Consider the following 20,980-nt stretch of genomic DNA (forward strand, 5'->3'; position numbering starts at 1 on the left):
GGAAACCTGGAAATACCAGTGAATTTTAGAAAAAGTGGCCTGGAAAGGTCATGGGGAATTTTTGTAATGAATGTAAATTTTCTCCAGTAACACATATGTAACACCCTATTCCTTAATATAATTTATCCTTAAAACCACTAACACTAATCTAACACATCCTAAATCCAACCCTTAGCTTTAACCTTGACCCTTAACGTCTGTCTGTTATAAATACTGCCCGTGTTCCTTCATCTAACTTGGATCTTAACCCTCAGCCCTAACCCCTATTCATACACTCAGTCCCTAATTTAGTAGTAACTTTCATTTTCAGGTTTTCCATCAATTTTTCATTTTCAATGAGAGTGGTCAATTTATGGCAAAGTTGAAAAAAGTTACAACAGAAACATGAAGTTGCGACTACCAAAAGTGTAGATAGTTGAGCATACAATCCATCTCCTGTGAGACAAAATCTTTGCCTGCAGTGCTTCTCATTTTCAGATCATATTTTCAAAAGCTAGGGTCAGTTCTGCAGTGCACCAATGATGTCAGGGCAGCCAGCATCAGAAACGCAACTAGTACAGTGACCAGGCGACCAGTGATTACACTGGTACACGATTCTGCACTACTTCCGGATAACTAAAGTGCATTTAGTACAAAATTAGTTGTAGCAATTTAGCAGACTTTAAATATACCAATTTAGTATACTAAAAGTACAATTGCAGGGTATTTATATTAAGTGCATAAATATGTAAATGTATTTGTAGTATAATGTATTTCAAATACATTTTGGTATATTTATTTTTCACTAGGTTAAAATTGATGTAAATGTGATTTGATTCCAACCTTCCACTCCTTTACCTAGTCCCAACTCCTTTTCTCCAGTCCAAAACAAGACTTGGATCCGGTTCTGAATTAGGATTTGCTGATTAGGATCCACTGGTCAGAAACCTAACTCCAAAATCTGATCCAAAAGTTGATTGGATTGTTTTTTCAAGTATATCTGCAAACCACATGATAAACCACAAAAAGCATTTCCTTAATGCCCATGTTCTCTTATTTTATCTTATTACCAAATAATGTGCTTTACTTATTCAAATATGAATTATCTAATTATGTTTGTACTGGGTAACTTCTGGGGCTGGTGCTGGATTTATATATCTTCTGGGGCTGGTGCTGGATTTATATATTTAATGTGCTGGACATTATGGAAACAGAGGGGTCCCATGACATTCACCCTTTGGAAAGTTGACATTAATATGTCTGCAACTCAGAATGCCAAACTCCAGCGGATGGATCTTTCTGCTTATGTCAGCTATGTTTATGACAGCATGAGCACGCCATCAAGTCTTTTCAGAATGTGAGCTTTACATAAGTCATCAGTCCATTTGCAGTCAGAATTATCTTAACATGTTCTCTGTTCAGCATAATTGTTTTAACTGATGAAGATCCCACCCCACAGTCTCCCAGAAAAATAGCGTGTGTTCCCTGCTGAGGATGTATATTACTTGTTGCAAAAATTACAGAGGCGTATCTGAATGTGAACTCAGAGCAGGGTAACGGGACAGTACAAATGTGAATGACTGGTCTCGTTGTCTAAAGGGAACACAGTGGAAGGTCAGTCAGCCTTGGCTAATGTCGTCAATCTGCCACCTTGGAATGAAAAGTGCTGATGATGAAATTTCAGTAGCACCTACACCATAATTGACGGCAAAGCTCAGACAATGAGGTCCTCTTAACTGGATTTTAATTGTGCATTATATTGCATGACAACCTCACACCTACACCCGAAGTGGGCTGAGCAGGAAGGAAATATTAAAATGAACACCTGGATATTTATCATTCCCTTGAAATCCATTTTTGTAATTTATTGTACATGGAATGCACTTTATTATTTGTTGTACTGAACAAAATGTGTTAATGCTCTGAGTCCATCTGATTTAAATAGGGTGATCAGACATCTCTTTTTCCCTGGGACATTCCAGTATTTCAGCTCCATTTTTAGTGTCCCGACTTATTATGAAAATATTATGTTTTGTCCCATATCTCTTCTTTCCTAAATTGTCTTTGCTTGGTGATCATAAAAGCGAGTATCAGTATCAGAGAGCGTAGAGGAGATCAAGTCAGACGTGAGAATGTCAAAGAATTTAACGAAGACCTTCAAAATGAGTTTATCAATTATTATGCACAATAAGTTGTGAGAAAAGAACTCAATGTGGTATCATGCTGAATGACACACACCAGAAGCGCTCTCTCAGACAGCGCACAATCCTGAATTCAGTTCTCTTTGTGCCTAAATGACATTTGGTCTTAAAGTGACAGCAGCCTAAAATAACTGTCTGTGTCATTAATGTTAATCAAACAATTAAAGGTGTTAAATAAATGTATTCATATTAAATTAACCTACTGATTTTTTTGTCAAGCGAAGTTGTGATAGATACTTTCAGTGTGTGTGTGTGTGTGTGTGGGTAGGGGGGTGCCTGTCCATCCCATCCTGTATTCTACCATGAGAAATCTGGTCAACCAAGATTTAAAGGACTATTTCAGGCTAGATCAAATCGAAGTAATGCACTCCTGGGACAGTAGACGGAACTGTCTCTTGCCCGAGTGCAGGTGGGCCAGTGCTGCATCGTCACAAAAGTTTATAATTTGCACGTGTTTATCATTTGCAAGCTTTGCCTATTGAAATATTTTAAGTGCAAGAAGAAGCATTTGGTACTCGCTGTTTGAGAAGTTCTCTTTCACGTTTTCTTGCGCTTGAACGTACATATTCACACAAAATTATGACAAATATGCCCATATTGCGATTATCCTAGTAAACGTAGTTGGTTATGGCTTAAGGGGAAGTCCACAGTAATCGATTGTCGAGTTCACGCGCGTGATCATAGGTAACTAAACCTATGCGCTTGAACTCGACAATCGACTACTGTGGACTTCGACCGAAAACAGGAAGAAAATACAGGTATGTGCGCTGGCTGAATTAACATCACTTTTATTAATATCTTTCACATCTACTGCAGTCAGATTCACCCGTGTTGACTCTGAAGGAATCACTCACATGGCTGGGCACTTGTAATGACACATCAAGGATGTTAAGAGGCTAAAAGCAGGTTTAAAACTTGCCCCATTTAAGTCAACAGGGCGCAAATTTTAAAAAGAGGATAACAAGGTGTAGGCAACACCGATTTTTGTCGTTGTTCTCTGTACTGACAGCACTCCAAATTTACAAAAAAATGAGCTCAATGTTAAAATTGACCGGAGTTCTCCTTTAAGTGAACGTAAACAGTTGAGAAATAAATCGCGTGTGTAAGGACAGGTCCAAATGTGTTTTAAATAAACAACAAGACAAAGGGAAAAAAATCGCTCACGGCTCTTGACTGAATAGCTTTTGTAACTTTAAAAAGGATTAATCTATATTTAATTTATACAGTGAAGACTATGCAGTTTTATTTAACACTTGTTTACTTTATTCAATATCAGTACCTGAAAACAATAACTAGGCCAGTCGAAAGCCCCTTGGTTTATTGTTAACATTGAATATAACTTTATTGAATCACTGAATATAACTTACACATGGTTGATAAACAATCATATTACTTCAGTCATATGCTAACACGTGTAGTGTTTAAATATTATGGTTACACTTTCCAATTAGTTTATTTTTAAAGAGTCTTTAAGAAGTTTTATTTCTATGTAGGTAAATGTTGCTTAATGTTATGTATTGTTAGATTAGTGCTTTAAAATGAAAATTCTGGAACATGTGAAAGTCGACTTCAAACACGAAAATCTATTAAAAAAATGTATCCTGTCACTGTTAGTGATAGATTCAGTGATATGGAAATAAAACAAACCATGTTTGACTTTCTTATTATTTAATTTATATGCAATATTCCCATGCTGGTGACCAGCAATGCTGGATTTTTCAGAAGGGTATATATGCAACTAATTTAGGCAACATAGAAACTGTATTTCTTGGGAACCCTAATGTTGTTTCTGTGGCAAAAGCATTTTGCCACAGAAATGACATTAGGGTTTTGCATGAGGGGATTGAAATTTCTCCGAAAAATGTAAAGATACCTTCTGCCAAAGCACCTGGCAAAGATTAAATTACTTATCACATGTGGTCTTTGGAAGTGAATGAAAGATTGTTAGTATTTCCTGTTAACTGTCTAAGGCCAATAACATTTCCCCACTTGTCTTATTATGGAATGTTATGTTTAACACTAATCCTTCATTAACACCACCCACTGTTTGTAGAAACAGGTGGGCAGGTCTTCTGTAAGCCTAAATGTCCTACCTGAGCCAGGGGAAACATCTCCTTTACAGAATTATGTCTGTTAACTGACCGCCCTGACTTAGATGGTTTGCCAGAGCTCAAACTTGAACTTAAAACTTGAAAGGGCTTTTTTTCTTCCACAGAAACAGTTACGTCAAAGCGATATCCTCATGGCCGATGCTCCAACATGTAGAACAGCTGCGCTTCAGGCGACCCGAGTTTGAGTTCCAGCTCATGCAATTTCCCGATCCTGTCCACGCCCCCCCCCCCCCCCTCCCTCTCTCTCTTTCACTTCGCTTCCTGTCTACCTTCTACTGTGCTATCTAATAAAGGAAGAAAAAAAGTTGCACATTTAGTTTTACTTAATAATTCCACTGCACACAAATCTTATTTATTTTTCAAATTGAAATGTTAGTACTTACTGACTGTAGTGGTGAAATGTGTCACACGTTTGTCATAACTGCCATACTTACGAGGTTACTAACTGGTGCTTGAAACACGCAGCAGCATCAAATATCTAGTTCAGTCATTAAACTCTAGATGTTGCAAGCTAATAATTACTTTATATGCAGTCTGCAAGCAATCATGCCATTACCACTTGGCAAGCTGATTGACCTCTACTGATTCTGCAGCCAATGAGATTGCTTGCTCAACATTTAAATAGTCTGATTCAGTGTTTTCTGTAAACTAGTGTTAGTTCCTCTGAAACCCTCCACCTCCCCCAGCTCCACTTTCCTATATCTGTTTGTCTGTTCATGCTGCAGCAGCAAATCTTACATGCTCACAGCAAAGTGTCTTTCTATCTAATGGAAGTAGCAAGTCCATACTTGCTCTGCAGCAGCAGCATGCGTAGCATATTAACCCCTGGTTTCACAGACAGGGCTTAAGACTAGTCCTAGACTAAAATGTAAGTCTGAGCTGTTTCCACTGAAATAAACTTGCACTGACTGATCTTAAAAATATATCAGTGCCTTTTTAGTTTTAAGATGCACATCGGTAATGTTTTTTTCTAAGCATGTTTATAAAAATTACTTAAATGTCCTAATTGATCTATGGTCTAATCCTGGCTTAGTCTAAGCCCTGTCTGTGAAACCGGGCCCTAGTCTGCCAAGAACAAATACATTAACATTGAAAAATATCAAGAGATTGATTACATTGGCATGTTAATGATTGATTCATTACAATGCCAAAACCTTCAGTTACAAATACTTAGAGAGAAAAACATTGTTAGATTTATGATGTTAACTGTGGAAACGTGCCATCACAGTCTGAAAACGCTCCAATAGTGCTTCAAGAAAAGGGCTCAGATAATGAATCCACCCTCACTCATTTTGCATGAGAAATGTCATGTACATTTCCACAACAGTCCAATTTGTTCCTTAGTTGGAGGTTCTGTTCATCTTGGTTTTTTTTTTTTTTTTTTTTTTTTTTGTGTGTACATAAGTGGCATTTTTGGCATTTTGGCATAGGTTATGGCTACCATGGTAATTTTCATAAGGGAAGTGTGCAGTATTGATTGATTGTTGGTTTGAATAGGTAATGCCATGCTGTTGAGAGTGCTGCCATCCGTATATCCACGACGACCAGGGCCAATCCATCAACATATCCGTGAGCTGACGGCGATGATGTCCCAGCTGGACCAGGGCGGCAGACACCACCTGCTCAGACTACTGCAGATGATTTCTGACCTTCACCCCCTGGTAAGTGAGGAGAGGTTGATGAGTGAGTGAAAGAATGAAAGTGGTATTTGGGGATGAATTCTGGTCAAGGCGAGTTATTCTGAGTAACAGAAAAAAGAATTTAAAGGTCACCAAGGGAGTGGAGGGGTGGGTACACAAATGAGTACAGAGTGAGTTATTTAGCATTAATTTTAAAGCAGACAGCTGTAGCACAAGGTCAAACACTGTAAAACAGTTTGATGGTTGACGCATCTGCCGATACCATAGGAGCCGCCAAAAACGGATGGGGAAATAACCCGCATCATAACCCGATAACCCCCACGACTCTCAGTGAAGACACATTTTACAGGAAAAGAGGAAACCACAGTTTTGGCAGAAACAGAACAAGTCATTTGTTTTGATTTTTTCACATTTTACATCTGGAAGATAGCAGATATACGCAGTAAAGAATGCAGTAGTCATGAGGTGTTCATTTTGCATTGGGTAACTAGCACATGCTTATCAATCAGCTCATCAGTGGAAATACTCACATTAACACATTGTGTGCTTTCAATAGTGGTGAGATTAGGAAAGACTGTGTGACAGTATCTTGTTATTGGTCATTCTTTTGTCATTTCCATTTGTGTTCATTTACAGAAACAGGAAATGGGAAATCAGTGGAAACTGGTTCTACAGTACTTTCAATTATTCATATTATCATTCCTCAAGCCCAAAGTCCAAAGTCCAAAGTCCAGGGCCATAACCATCATAGACACTGAGGAAATAGGTCAAAGTCAACCCAATATTAAGATTAGTGGTCAACAAAAATGTAATTTTCAATGGATGGTTAATAAACTTTTATCACTAATTAGAAGTATATGGTTACAGCCTTACGAAGAATCAAAATATATGTATTGTTTACCCTAAAACAGTTAATTAAACTTTGTGCCAAGAAACTTTTTTCTGTACAATGATGAGGCTAGGAATGAATAATGAAATGCTGATAAAGGCTAGAACAATTATTGTTCACTTGGGGAAAAGCTTTAGCCTTTAATTCAAAAGGTTTTTGATATCATGAAAAACATAAATTCAGTCTAGTGTGTCTAAAGTTATGCATGTGATTCTCAGGAAGGGGTGCAGTTTGTTTCAAAGATGTGCTATCTGCTTACTGAAGACTTTTTGACATTGTAATGTTTAATCAAAATGTCATAACCAATCATTTAGTCTTCCTAAACCCTAGTCTTGCAAGCTCATGTTCATCTGCCATCAAAATCTAATCAACAACAGATTCATAGAACCAAGTCTCCATTCTACATTTTTCTTTGTTAATAATCCATTACACTCAGATCATGAATGTCACAATACTATATATCCAGGTATTCACTTTATCATGACTATAGAAGTCTGCCAGCTGGAACAAGTACTTACCAGCATAGACTAGCATATAAATGTATAATAGTTTTTCTGTTTAAATTGATGGATAAAAAGCAAACAAACAGGTGTCAATAACTCAACGTCAATAACTTTCCATCAATTGTAAATCAGAAATCATTTCAAAGAGGGGTTTCCCCAGGCCCTTTCTGCCCCACCACCAGAGTCCTGCAAGGGTCCTGTTTGGTAAACCCGCCCCCACCCCCGCTCCGTTCCTGCAGTACTTAACAGAACACCCGACCCGCTATCCGACAGCAGCACTAATTTGAGAGATAAGATGAGAACGTGCATCCGTCGTGTTAACAATACAAAACTTTCGGCCACTGCTGGTAGTTTATATAGAGATTTGGAAGCAAATGGGATTAATTAAGATTAGTCAGTGGTTTTTACATCCTGGCAGAGGCTGGGAATCCTGCTTCTCATAGGACGTCCTGTCTGCTGTCCTCCCTGTCCCACCAGATCCTCTTTATCTCCTCTCCACCACTGCCAGTTCAAAGGTTTCCTAAAGAACAATGAGAGGATTAAGCAAATCCTTGCTAAAAGGGTATCGTTAGATCAATTTCATGCTGGAGAAAAGAGCTCATGTTACTCATGTGACTCATATGCCTCTGGTCATCACTACAGTTTGTAAGACATGACACAAGATGTCAACCAACACACAAGATTTTACTGATGATCTGTATTTCTTTTGTGAGTCACTTTTTGAAGGTCATCACTGCTTTGTTGTAACAGACGTTAATAAATCTTGAAAAACTCTCCATAGTGGGAGGATGATTACGAGTTTACTTCTGCTCTACATTTTTTTTTCTCTGTTACTATCTCCATCAATTTTTTTTTCCACAAGCTCATGTAGGAACCAGGGACTCTGGTTAATGGGTGGGCGGCACTGAACTCAACCAACCAGAGTGTAGTGGTTCTTTGCGCTGCACGATTAGAACCATAAGGGACCTCTGATGAAAGAACTGTTCAGGACCAAATGAGTGTGTTTGTGGTGAATTTGCTATTTTTTTACATCCCCACTGTGAGGGATCCAGATAGCCTGTCCCTGTGTGCTTCCAAGAACAGCAGAGAACAAACTTTTCCACCTTATGCTTCTCCTTCCGTCCTATTTCTTCGGCCCGTTGTCATGCTTTACGCTTTTTGTCGAATATAAAAAAGGTCTTACGCTTTAACCCTTCTGAATAATCTTGTCTTTTTGTCTCCTCAGGTTTTGTCATCTTTGGTACCATCGTTCATTGGTTACCTCAGTGACAATGATCTCAGCGACCCTGCCCTGGGTGTGTTGGTTAACGTGGCTCAGGCAAGCCCTGTCTCTCTCGCTCCCTACCTGTCTACACTGAGAAATGTGGGTCAGAAGAACCCTTGGTTGTTGGGACACATCGCTAAGATCCATGGGACAGTGGGTCTGACTAGTGAGGTGGGTATTTATGTGTTCATGCATTAAAAGCTTGTTCTTGTGTCAGAATGCTCCTAGATTCATCCGAGTGTTTGAAAATTAGACATTCATGACATTGACCTGCTGTGTCAAAAAGCATTTACATTTTTTTGTATTAGTTTTAATTTGTCATTCAGTCATTTTAATTTGTCGCTTAAAGAGCCATTCAGTAGTTCTTTAGCCAGCAATTAGCATTGCTGTTCTTTGTCTACTTTAAGTGCAGATACCACAATGGCGTTAGATGCTGCACAGCTTGATTATCTCTGAGGTTTTTGTAAATCACACTTATAGTGGGCTACACCATAAGATTTCAATCTTTTAGATGCCATGGACCCCCTGAAATCATGGGAGGGTTTCCCATGCTGAAATTTATAAGGCAGTTATATAAGTTTAAAGACCCATTTAATATTGTGGAAAACTATTTTACAAATGTTAATTATTTTAATCAAGAATTCAGAATGAAGGAACAAGTCTTTGTGAATAACAATCAAGAAGCATATGCCAGTACATGTTATCTTTAAGCCTTTGCACTAATAGCTTCTTATATTCTCTTTATCTTACCTTTAAAATCAGAGGTGGAAAGTAACTAATTACAAATACTTTCGTTACAGTACTTAAGTAGATTTTTAGATTTGTTTTCTACTTTGAGTATAATTAAATAGAATAAAAATAAAGTATTCAACTTCGCTACATTTATTTTTCACCAAAAGTACAAAGTACTTAGACAAATGTGCCGACGGAGCAACAGGGCAAGCTTACATTTGACAGACACTTTTAAAACTACTGTGGTGGAGCCCTGCTCTTCAGCCAATCACAGACAGGTCTGATGCGCTTCAGCCAATAACAGACAGGTCTGAAGCGCTTCAGCCAATAACAGACTGGTCTGACTTGGGTGCAAAACCAATCAAAACATCCAGTTCGGCTCGGGGGCGGGGACTTCAAACTGCGCTTTGACATTCAATCAATGGCGCTCGTGTATTGAATCAATATCTTTTCAATATTTTTGTGAATATAAGTGAGATATTCTCATTTTCTGATATAAATTTTTTTAATTATGCCAACTCCTGAAATGGGTCATCCCATTGATAATACCAGAGCACTGAGCAGTTGAAGTAAATGGCTCATAACATGGACGCAGTTATTGCATGGATGGAGCAAAAATAATGTAATTGTCTTGAAAACACACAGTTCAATTGAATGGTAAAGCTCGCCCTCTTTAAAAATACAGTTAAACTAAATGTACGAAGCAAACTTTGTACAAAGCTAGAAAAAAAACTCAATAACAGTGAAATAAGATCACATGATTTATCTGTCAATAAGTTGTAGGTAAAAGTGTAGTTCATAACTATAACTATAGCAATAGTGGGCTCCCAGCACATTTTCTGTTGGACGAAAAAAAGAGCATTTCATTTAACAAGTTAACCGTACCCCACTTTTTTTTTTATTTTTTTTTTTACTGGCACTTTTTTATTTATAATGTTGTAAATCTCTCTTTTTTTACCTCTCACTTAACCTTCTTTGCTTTCAATTATGAAATGATTTAAATGAAAACATTCAAATGATCTTACCTGGACTTACTTTTCAAAATTAGTAATAAAACAATTGATCTTGATAACAGGGAAATCTAGTATGTTTGCTTAGCATACCGTCAAACACTATAGTTTATGAGTTTAATATGTTTTGCTCCAAAATCACAAAACTTGTCCGTCGTGTTTGAAATTACTTCTGTGGTTTCATGTTGCTTCTTAACACAGAGTGAGAATATATTATTTTATTAAATTCTATCATACAGGCTATGTTGATTAGCATTGTATTAAAGGGTTAGTTCACCCAAAAATGAAAATTAGCCCATGATTTACTCACCCTCGAGTCCTCCTAGGTGTATATGACATTCTTCTTTCAGACGAATACAATCAGAGTTATATTAAAAAATGCCCTGGCTCTTCCAAGCTTTATAATGGCAGTGAATGGCTGTAAAAAATTGAAAACCCCAAAAAGTGCATCCATTCATGATAAAAAAAAAATACTCCATATGGCAGTGGGTTAGTAAAGGCCTTCGGAAGCGAAGCCATGGGTTTTTGTAAGAGAGATACCCATATTTATAACTTTATAATCTAAAATAACTAGCTTCCGCCAGACGACCGTACGCATACTACGCAAATTGACTTGCGCCACAAGAGTAACCCGTGACGCATGTATGACGTAGGATGTAGGAGTATCATAAGCTTAGAGACCTCTCGTGGTTTGAAAAAATTGGGCTTTGCAACAAACTGAAGCTCCTCTTCTATTATATAGAAATCCTCCGACATTTCTCTTTAAAATTGTTAATTCGCGACCAGGGTTTTGTCTTTATTAAGTGGAGTACTTTATTAAATTTGGAGTAAAAGTGGAGCACTTTTATCATGGATGGATGCACTTTTTTGGGCTTCAAATTTTCTTCAGCCATTCACTGCCATTATAAAGCTTGGAAGAGCCAGGGCATTTTTTAATATAACTCCGATTGTATTCGTCTGAAAGAAGAATGTCATATACACCTAGGATGACTTGAGGGTGAATAAATCATGGGCTAATTTTCATTTTTGGGTGAACTATCCCTTTAAAGACCTGAGATAGCTTGATGAACACAGATATCATCAGTCAAAACGTCTCTATTTGCATGTTATTATATCCATAAAAGGCATTTCCTGAAGTGTCATAAGTTTAACACTCCTATGAATCTCACTTGTGGACTTTCTGCGCGAGGGATGAATCAGTACTGGGCTTCCAGTATGAATGGAACAGATATGACATGAGTGTTTAGTGCTCATATCGCTATCATCTCCCCATTTTGGGTAAAAATAGAAAAATAATACTAAAGTACATTGTAACGTAGTTACTTGAGTAGTTTTTAAGCAAACTACTTATTTACTCTTACTTGAGTCATATTATTTTTCAGTACTTCTACCTGTACTCAAGTAAATTATTTCTTAAGTAGCAATACTTTTACTTAAGTACAATTTTTTAGTACTCTTTCCACCACTGTGCACTGTTGCGTATCACATACCACTGGTAGGACTTTTTCTTCTCACATAATAAAATAGTAATTACTGTGTGATTTATTGTTGAAGGCAGTGAATGTTACAGAAGTGGTGCTTTGATGTCTCTAATGTTGTTGCTTTAGGGGTGAATGTAGAAAAAGGGAGGAGTTGAAGCATGCTAAAACTGCTGCTAAAATCTTTATTAGACATTAGACACTTCACATTTCTCTTGGAGTTGAAACAGCCATGCTGCACATTTTCTCCCGTTTTCTTTTTGTTTTTTTTTTGTTTTTTTTTATGGGGGATTTCAGAGCAGATCTGGGCAGGATTATGGTTATTGTAGTAGGCGATGAAGAGTTAAGTTGAGGAACGTGAGTTGTATCACTCATCGGTCTTGTCTGTGTGTGTGTGTGTATGTACATGTGTGGATCTCCGGTTTCTTTGTGTTAGTATATTGGCACCCTGGACTGTTTGTTCCAGCGTGTTTTGTATCATTATTAGAGGTATTCCATTATGTTAGGGAAATCAGGAGAGCGGAAAATGGTCTTTGCTCTTTTTGGTCCGTTGTTTTAGTACAAACACCCGTTTTCACTAGACTTCCTCTTTTATCTTTTTAGCTTTTATCTTTCTCTCTTTGATTCTGTCTGTTCTCCTCTCCCTCTAATTGTCTTTATTTCCACATTTTCCACAATAAATGTAATTAATAAAACATTTTGTTGTTGTTTTTGATTATAATATTTGAATACATCAACCTTTTATGGCTCATATACGTAGTATGATATAGTGAGAATATGGAGCTCATTCTCAAGGAGGAAAAAAATACCTCACATTAATTCAGAGGCTCAAACTGAGCAAAACAGCAATTTGGTCCAGTTGTTGATATTTATATGGGCAAAAAATGTTGTATATTTCCTTCAATCAGTAAGTGTTCATCTTGAAATCACCACCTTCAGCAGCCTGGCATTGTGTTGGTGACTTTTGCCAACTCACATTTTCTTCAAAAACTGTAAAACGTAGTTCATCTTCTTTAGTTCTACAACACTTCTCCAACCCCCAACTTTGTCTTATGCTTTTGTTCTTCTTTCAGTAACTACAGTATTTGTTAGCAGTAATTTAGTCACTAATGGCTCACTTTTTTGTGCCATCCTCTCTTTCGTGTTAATTGAGTAGAATGGAAGTGTTGACAAAGTTCTGGATGTGTCAGCATCACTAAGCTTAGCTCAGGTCCAGTTCCAGAATGAAATCACTCAGGGTGCTTCTGAAATTAGTGAGGATGCTCTAGTAAAGTGCAGATGTAATGTGTAAGCAACGGCTCCACCATAACAAGAATAGCAATGTAAAGTGAGACATTTACAAGTCATTACTTTTAGAAATAATTGGAATTAAAAAAAAAATTATATGAAAATGTGAATATTTTTCTGTTAAACTATTAGTCTGCATTTACATAGCTTAATGTGTCTCTATTTTGACATATTTTTGTCCTGTGCTGTGGTTATCATGATGTCAATCATGCAATTTAGAGAGCGAGTCCAGCATTAATATGTAGATGTCACTTCCGAAACTTTGCAGCGGGTAATTGGCCGTCGGTCCTCTTAGTCGGTCCCTTCCTACTCTTGGTGAGCCACTGTCCTTCAGAGTTCAGCTCCAACCCCAATTAAACACGCCAGATCCAGTTAATCAAGGTTTTAGGCATACTAGAATCTTCCAGGCAGGTGTGTTGAGTCAAGTTGGAGCTAAACTCAGCAGGACAGTGGCCATCCAAGACCGAGTTTGGACAAAGACCGCTCCCTTTATAATCACTGCAATCTCACAAAGTTCCGTTATAATCAATGAAGTTGTCTACCCTGCACAATGAATCTCTTACTTCTATCGTGTCTACCCTTTGTGAATGAGAGGATTCGCAAGCATGCAGAACTTAGAGTGAACCAAAACTTCAGCGTTTTGACCAGTGAGTGGATTCTGACTAAATGAAACGCCTCTGATTGGCCATTGTGTTCAAGAGATCAATAAACATGTCCATGATTGGGTACATTGCTCACCGCTGCAAAAACACTCTTGCTCTTGCTCAAGCACCCATGTAGAACCGGGCCTGGCTTAGCTCATCCTTGTGATGAAGTTCCAAACCTGCTTGCTGTACCGAGAGATAAGGAAACACATTTTAGCACATCGCTAGTTCAGAGAGAGAGAGAGCGCTCTTGCATTCTTTCTTTCATTCTCTATCAGTTTGGTAAACCAATACCTGCAGCGTACTTGGCCGTTTCGCAATGTTAGCTAATGTGTTTGCTTTGGAGGTGGACCACTGTGTGACCAGTTGTGATCAGGGCCATGTGGAGATGACATGGCACAAGCTGAAGGAGGTTTGATCCAGTTACTTTCTGAGTGGACCTACTCAGAGGTCCCATATGCCCTTGCAGCAAAACAATCAAAGAAATATGGCACTTTTACTTCTGTACAACCATGATGTAGCTCTGAAAGTATGAAATAAACTTCCAAAACCAATCGTAAACCTTAGTTTAGTACCGTCTAAATACCCATCACAGCATTTATAAAACAGCATTTATAGCCATCTATATATGTATAGTTTTCTAGTTTGGTCTGTTGAGGAATTGACCAATGTTTTACTGAACTGGCTTCATGTGGCAGGCTTCCCTGTGTTCAGAAAGAGTGACAGTGTTGGCTTGTTAAAAAGTCACATGGATAAGTGCCAAATTGCTGAAAAAGTTTATTCCTTTCATATTTGCGGAGGGGCAATTAGGGGAGACAGAAAAAAATAGACAAAAAAAAAAAGGGTTTACCACGGTTTTAGAAAATTGTCACTGAAACATGAGCTACAGAACAAAAGCACGTGCACACACACATGCTCAACCACCGTAGAGGAGGTCAGACCATTGTTGGATGGTACATCTCAGATGATTGCCTAAGACTGGCCAAATTGCTCCTTTCCCCCCTGCGTAGCACCACATGCTGTTCCTGCTCCTGTAAAAAAAAAAAAAAAAAAATTCTTAACATAACAGTAATGATAATGATATTTTTTTTGTTTTTTGTTTTTCGCACATTACTGTGGGCTGCCTGGAAATGGGGAATAATTATAGTGTCACAATACTAAAATAAATGTAATCATTCTGAAATATGCTTCATTTATTATGAATTTTTTCTTTTATTTTCCTTTCAGGGGAATACTTTCAAAACAACTTTTAAATACTTTTGAATACTTCCCCACCAAACTTTTTTTTTTTAAATTAACCAAACATCTTCCTGGCCCTCATTCTCATTTCCTTTTGGTGATGGATGACACATCTTTTTAACCCAGATAAATAACAGAAAACATGTAAGGATTGGCCCTGCGGCTGCAAAATGCACGTGTTGTTTTTTGAGGCAACTCATAATAAAATCCTTAACAAACTTTAGCGACAGGTTTAGCTGTTTACTTTTCAAAGTGTTGATTAATTGTAATGATGTAAACTATATTAAAGAATCATGATGCATATTTTGTCGTGGGGTGAATTATGAAAAAGTACAAAAAATTGTGCTTAAAAAATTCTGTATACAAGTACAAATGTAATATGTAAATATAAATATAATAAACGTAATACAATAAATATGATATATGATAAATATAATATAAGCAAGCTGGGGCGCTGAAATTTGGTTGTTTATTTTAAATTAGAGAAAAAAAAATCTGGTAACATGTCTGAATAATTAATATTGAAGAATGCTGTCAACAAAATGCAGTATCGGGGTTGTAATTACGCAATTAATTGGGTAACACTTTATTTTAATATGCCCTTGTTGCACGTTACATGCATTTACTATAGTAATAACTAGAAATTAGGCATAATTAGATGCAACCAAACCCTAATCCTACCCTAACCCTAATGTATGTACATGTAGTTAATAAATATTACTCAGTACTTGTATAATTACACTATAACAATGACACCTCAAAATAAAGTGTAACCAAAATGAGTTGGGTATGGACAGCACTCTTATTCCATTAATGGTATGTGTCTTATATAACAGGTAAATTCTGATGGAATAATTGGCAACTTTGTTACAATGGTGTGCGTGTCATTCTCTTGGTTCTGTATATGGTCCAACTTGCAAGCTTGGCTCTTGTTCATGCTCTCAGCATAATTCTTTTGGGAATTTTCCTAGAATTGAGAGATGTTTACCCCAGTCTGAATGATGAAACTGGGCTGCTAGTCTGTGTGCGGACCACAGTGTGGGGTATAAAATGAATGTTTCTGAACAATGCATGATTTTGCCAGTGCCAGTAAATGGCACAATTGTCAGCTTTGATTTGGCTTTGCACGTTTTGCCCAACTGTGATATTTTTAACATCTGTTTACCTTCTAATGATTTAAGGACAAGTAGATTATTTGCAATCATGACTCAGGCATAGTCACCAAGAGTGTTTTGTAACGTGTTACTGCAGCTTCCAAAAACAGTTTGTTGGATAATTGTTTGGAATTTTTCCTAGAAGCTATTCAAACTGGAAAGCAGATTTAATGTTACAGAACATCTTATAAAGGTGATTTAAAAAAAAAGAAAAAAAAAAAGAAGACACTAGGGGTAAAGGTTCTTGGTAAAAAAAAATCTAACCGTACATTTCTCCACCCATGGTTCGGCATGCTCTGCGCTTAATCTAAAATCTGATGACGCATATATAATATGGTTTGTTGAAAATAACACATAAAACAGACAGGCAGAGTTCGGTTAATGTATGTTTCTGTCGATGGATACACATTCTGGCTTCCCAATGTTACAACAGCGATGATAAAAAAAAAAATGTGGACAACTTTTCCACTATGTTCAATGCAAGTAATATGACAGTCCAAATACGACAGTCATTTATGCCGTCATCACCCGGGTGTTGAAAGCACGCGAGCGCAGGTGAGACCTGAATAGCACATGTTGCTATCTGTGTTTTGACTAAACTCATTTAAGCCTTGCCAATTTAAACATTCAAGAGCCAGTAGACTCGAATGAGACCTAAACCTGTCTCAGACAGCACCCAAATATTGAGTCCTCTCTCAAGTCTTACACTTCAACATACAAATTCACACAAAAATGATGTCAGCATGCCCGTCTTGGTGAGTATCCTAGCAGACATAGTTGGTTACATCTCATGTGTACAGTACCAATATTTTAGATCTGTGCATCAGGTCTTAAAGTGACAGTAGGCTAATATTCCTGCTGTCTGTGTTTTTAATGTTATTCAAACAAAAAAAGACAAGGCAATTACTCACTTCTCTTGACTTTTGTAACTTTAATAAGGTTTAATCTTTAATTTAGACAGTCAAATATGCAATGTTATTTTACATTTGATTATTACATTTCTGTTCCTAAAACTAATGTTAGGCCTACCTGATAAACCTAAAAGTTTATTTTATTTGTATCTTTGCTCTATTTTATTTATTTGTGCTGTTGCTTGTAGTTAGATTATTTGTTCTTATTTTCTTCATTTTTCCTTGAACATAGCACATATCGAACAGTACCAATAAAGTAACACTAAAACCGTGATTCAAACCGAACCGTGAGTAATTTGAACCGTTACACCCCTAATAGACACTATGAGTAATTATAAGTACTGTAAAACCATGTCTGTTTTGGAGCTCGACAGCCCCAGTCCCTTTTTATTGTCATTATATAAAAAGGGTAGCACTTTATTTTACAGTCCTGTAAAATAGATGATGTACTTATTACAGTAATTACAATAAATGGGTAATAACTAGGTACCTAACCTAACTCCTAAACCTAACCTTAAACCCTGTAGTTACCTTAAATAACCCAGTTTGTCCTTAGGTAGGTACACTGTAAGTACACTGTAAGTACATTTACGTACACATACATGCCCCAGGTTGTTGTTCTAATTAGTTCAGTTTAGTTTTCAGCTGACTCTTAACTGAGTCAAACAGAGGAACAAATCAATCTCTGTAATTTACAATCTAAAAGCCTTAGTCTGGAAATTACAGAACAGTGCTGAGGCAGATCTCCTCGCCCTCCATCACTCACCCTGCCCTCCTTAGACGAGCATTATTTCCTGTTGTTTTAAAACAAAACTAGGTATGTTTACATCAAAGTCCTTTTCAGGCAAGTCATTTCACTTGCCATCATTGAAACGCCTCTCGGCAGCTATTTCAGTCGTGCAAGTGCAGCTCCTGTCTCTTTGAATGGGGAAACATCAAATTCTCCAAAACTCTTCTCTAAGCTTGCGATTAAATTTCATATTTGAAATCACCAATGAAATCTGACAACAACCGTCCCATAAATTTTGTTTAGAAATGCTCAACTCATTACAAAAAAAAACTGCATTCAGGCTGGAGCAGCCAAAGCTCATGCGCAGTCTTAAGCACACATCTCAGAACACTGACTGTTTCTATAGCAAAAGTGACGCAATAACTTTATCAATTGGTGATTGGCTCTTTTACTTAGAAGGCGGGACTTATTCCACCATATTGCTCGTTGTACTTTCCCCCATTCATAGTAATACGAGTCTTTGGTTTACTTGCATTGATTTTCGTCAGTCGGAATTAGTCCAGTCCGATTTCAGATTCTGAAAGTTCTGTTTTTATGAACACTAAACAATGCAATTGTATTCGCATATTCATTTAAATAATTATTTCATATATTCCTGAACAAAACTTCAGAAAGCCTCCATGATAATGTCACCGGAACTACCACGAGTATATTGTCAGCTATATTTAGTAAATGTTCAGTCTCCTCCACTGACCTGTTCGTAAGATGTTAGACGTATATTAACAATCACACAGTTGTGTGACATTAACTGTATGAAAACATCACAGCACTGAACGTGCATGAAGTATTTTGGAATCCGACTGAGAAAATAATCGGATTCAAGCATTTACATGCTTAAATTTTTTTCAGTTGTGATCAGATGATTTTAGATCTACAGTATCCCTTTCAATCTGATCAAGATTTCATTCGGAACCATTAAGGCTTTTCAATCCAATTGAGCCATCAATTCACGTATGACGCGGTCTTTTAAAAACATGATGCTCAAGTTAAAAGAAGTTTAACTTTTTTTAAAACGCATCTCTAGACCCTGCACTTTTTCTACTTCTACTTCTACTTTCCTTCTGAACTACGTTTTTAACAGCAAAAACGCATTCTGTGTGAACCAGCATCATACCCAGTTGGGGTGTCAAAAGTACTGCTTTGGTACCAAATCAATACTGCAATAAAAATGCAGCAATATCAATCTTTCTATAGTATTATTAGTTGACCGACAGAAGGCTGTCTGTCTGGCAGTCGGCTGCTTTCAGACGCAGCATGCGTACTGTATTTGTGTACATGAACTCACTAGGCTTTAGAACATAGCCATTAGTTCTGTTTTGCTCAAATTTCAGTCCTGTTAAACTTAAAAGAGTGTGAGGTATTTTCACATGAAATTTGGCTAATGGCTTTAGCACAATAATTTTGAATGAAAGTGATCTCATTAGGCCAAACATAAATTTGTGGTGGTGGTAAGCAGAGATTACAGTAAAAATGAAGTGTGTTGGCTTATTGAGTCAGAGCTCAGCCCGATGTCTACGGGACAGAGTTGGCTGGCCAAGGCTTTTCTTGGCACTCTTGACTTGATCTCTGGTCCAAAGCTCGTATCAGATTTAAACACAACCAGATGTTTGCGTATGCACTCAACCTGTAAAATTCACATGCGTATGCCAAAGATCGGAATCCCTCATTCTGTTTGAATAGAAACCGCACCTCATCATTTACTTCCTTTTTATTGTTACAGGCTAAATCTTGTCTGTCTGTGATTTCTCTGCCCTAATATCCTAACTGTACTGTTGAAATTGTACCTTTTGTGTTTGAGTTTAGGATACTAGAAGGATGTTTAAAGGACCTATGTAAAGATAATGTAAAGAATGACCAAGAATATTTTTTTGAAGATGTGCCTCTAAGGCTGCGTTCAGACAGCAGGCAAATGTGGCCCAAGTCTGATTTTTGTTCATATGTGGTTTTTGTCATGACAGTGTGAACAGCACAAACCACATGGAATCTGATCTTTTAGGGCCACTTCCATATGTGGTCCTAAATCTGATTCAGGTCAGATGTTTTGTAATGCGACCTCTGTCTGAACGGTCAGAATTCATGTGACTTTTATGTCACTTTTATGTTTACTTCCGTATGACATTGTGCGGCCTGATGTCCTTTTATCGTTCTTTTGCGCATGTGGGTCAGTCCAGGAACATGATCTGTTCACACTGGCATCTTATATTGGCCACATTTAAAACAACAATGTGAACAGCTATTCAAAACAAATCGGATCTGAGCAATAAATTGCGCGCAGTGTGAACATAAAGGTCCCTTTTGCATGTAAAATGAGTAACAACGAATAAAGGAATTAAAGCAAAATTGTACTTCTGATTAAATGACCACAACACACCATTAAAACAGCACTGTTTTATTGTGGAGAGCTCATACACTACAATCAACACCTAATGTTTTTTTCCGGTTACACTGTTTTTGTTTTGTATGTAAATGCCTTTATTGGCACGTTGGTTTATTCAGTGTGCACATCTGACTGCATAACAATTTTGGCATTCTGACATATAGTTAGACAGCCACTATCACATAACAGCAGGCCAACTTGCGTCATACTGATAATTATTTAAGTGACTCAAGAGCAAGCATATAGGCGTGCTTTGGTTTTCCATTGATATAGCAGCCAACATGAATAATAAATAATTACCACTGTCTTACCTAATTCAGCAAAATCCAACTCTCGAACCTGACATCATACAGTATGGTCATATACTGTAGTCACCACCACCAGAGCGGCAGCTTGAAATGTTTTTAGAAGTTGGGATATTATCTAGTGGAGAGAATTGTGCAGGGGAATTGTTTGGTTGATGTTTCAGCTGGTTTTATTTTGACCAAGTCAAGTTCACTGCAGACTAGTTTAGAGTTGATTGAGATTGACACAATGATGTCAATGATGTGACACAATTTTTTGTCTGTTTTATTCAGGGTCATTATAGTTAACTTAAAAAAAAAATCATTATCTGAAATAAAATAAACATTAATTGAAATAAAAGATAAAAAAAACTATTATTTATTTATTTATTTTAATAATCATATTTTAATGTATTTTAATTTACTAAAATAACTAAAACAAAAATGAATAAAAACTATATGGAGTAATTAAAAACAACATATTACA

General features: G+C 37.1%; 1 protein-coding gene across 2 annotated transcripts in view; it reads left to right on the plus strand.

Annotated features, from left to right (window-relative positions):
* veph1 (ventricular zone expressed PH domain-containing 1) overlaps positions 1-20,980 on the plus strand; it is a 135,401-nt gene that overhangs the window by 71,371 nt on the left and 43,050 nt on the right. For both annotated transcript variants that reach the window (XM_079874379.1, XM_079874378.1), the window contains 2 exons: positions 5,789-5,952; positions 8,549-8,758. In XM_079874379.1, the coding sequence (XP_079730505.1) occupies positions 5,789-5,952; positions 8,549-8,758 (374 nt within the window). The remainder of the gene's footprint in view (positions 1-5,788; positions 5,953-8,548; positions 8,759-20,980) is intronic.

The sequence above is a fragment of the Squalius cephalus genome (assembly GCF_949319135.1).
Source record: "Squalius cephalus genome assembly, chromosome: 6".
NCBI classification, from domain to species: domain Eukaryota; kingdom Metazoa; phylum Chordata; class Actinopteri; order Cypriniformes; family Leuciscidae; genus Squalius; species Squalius cephalus.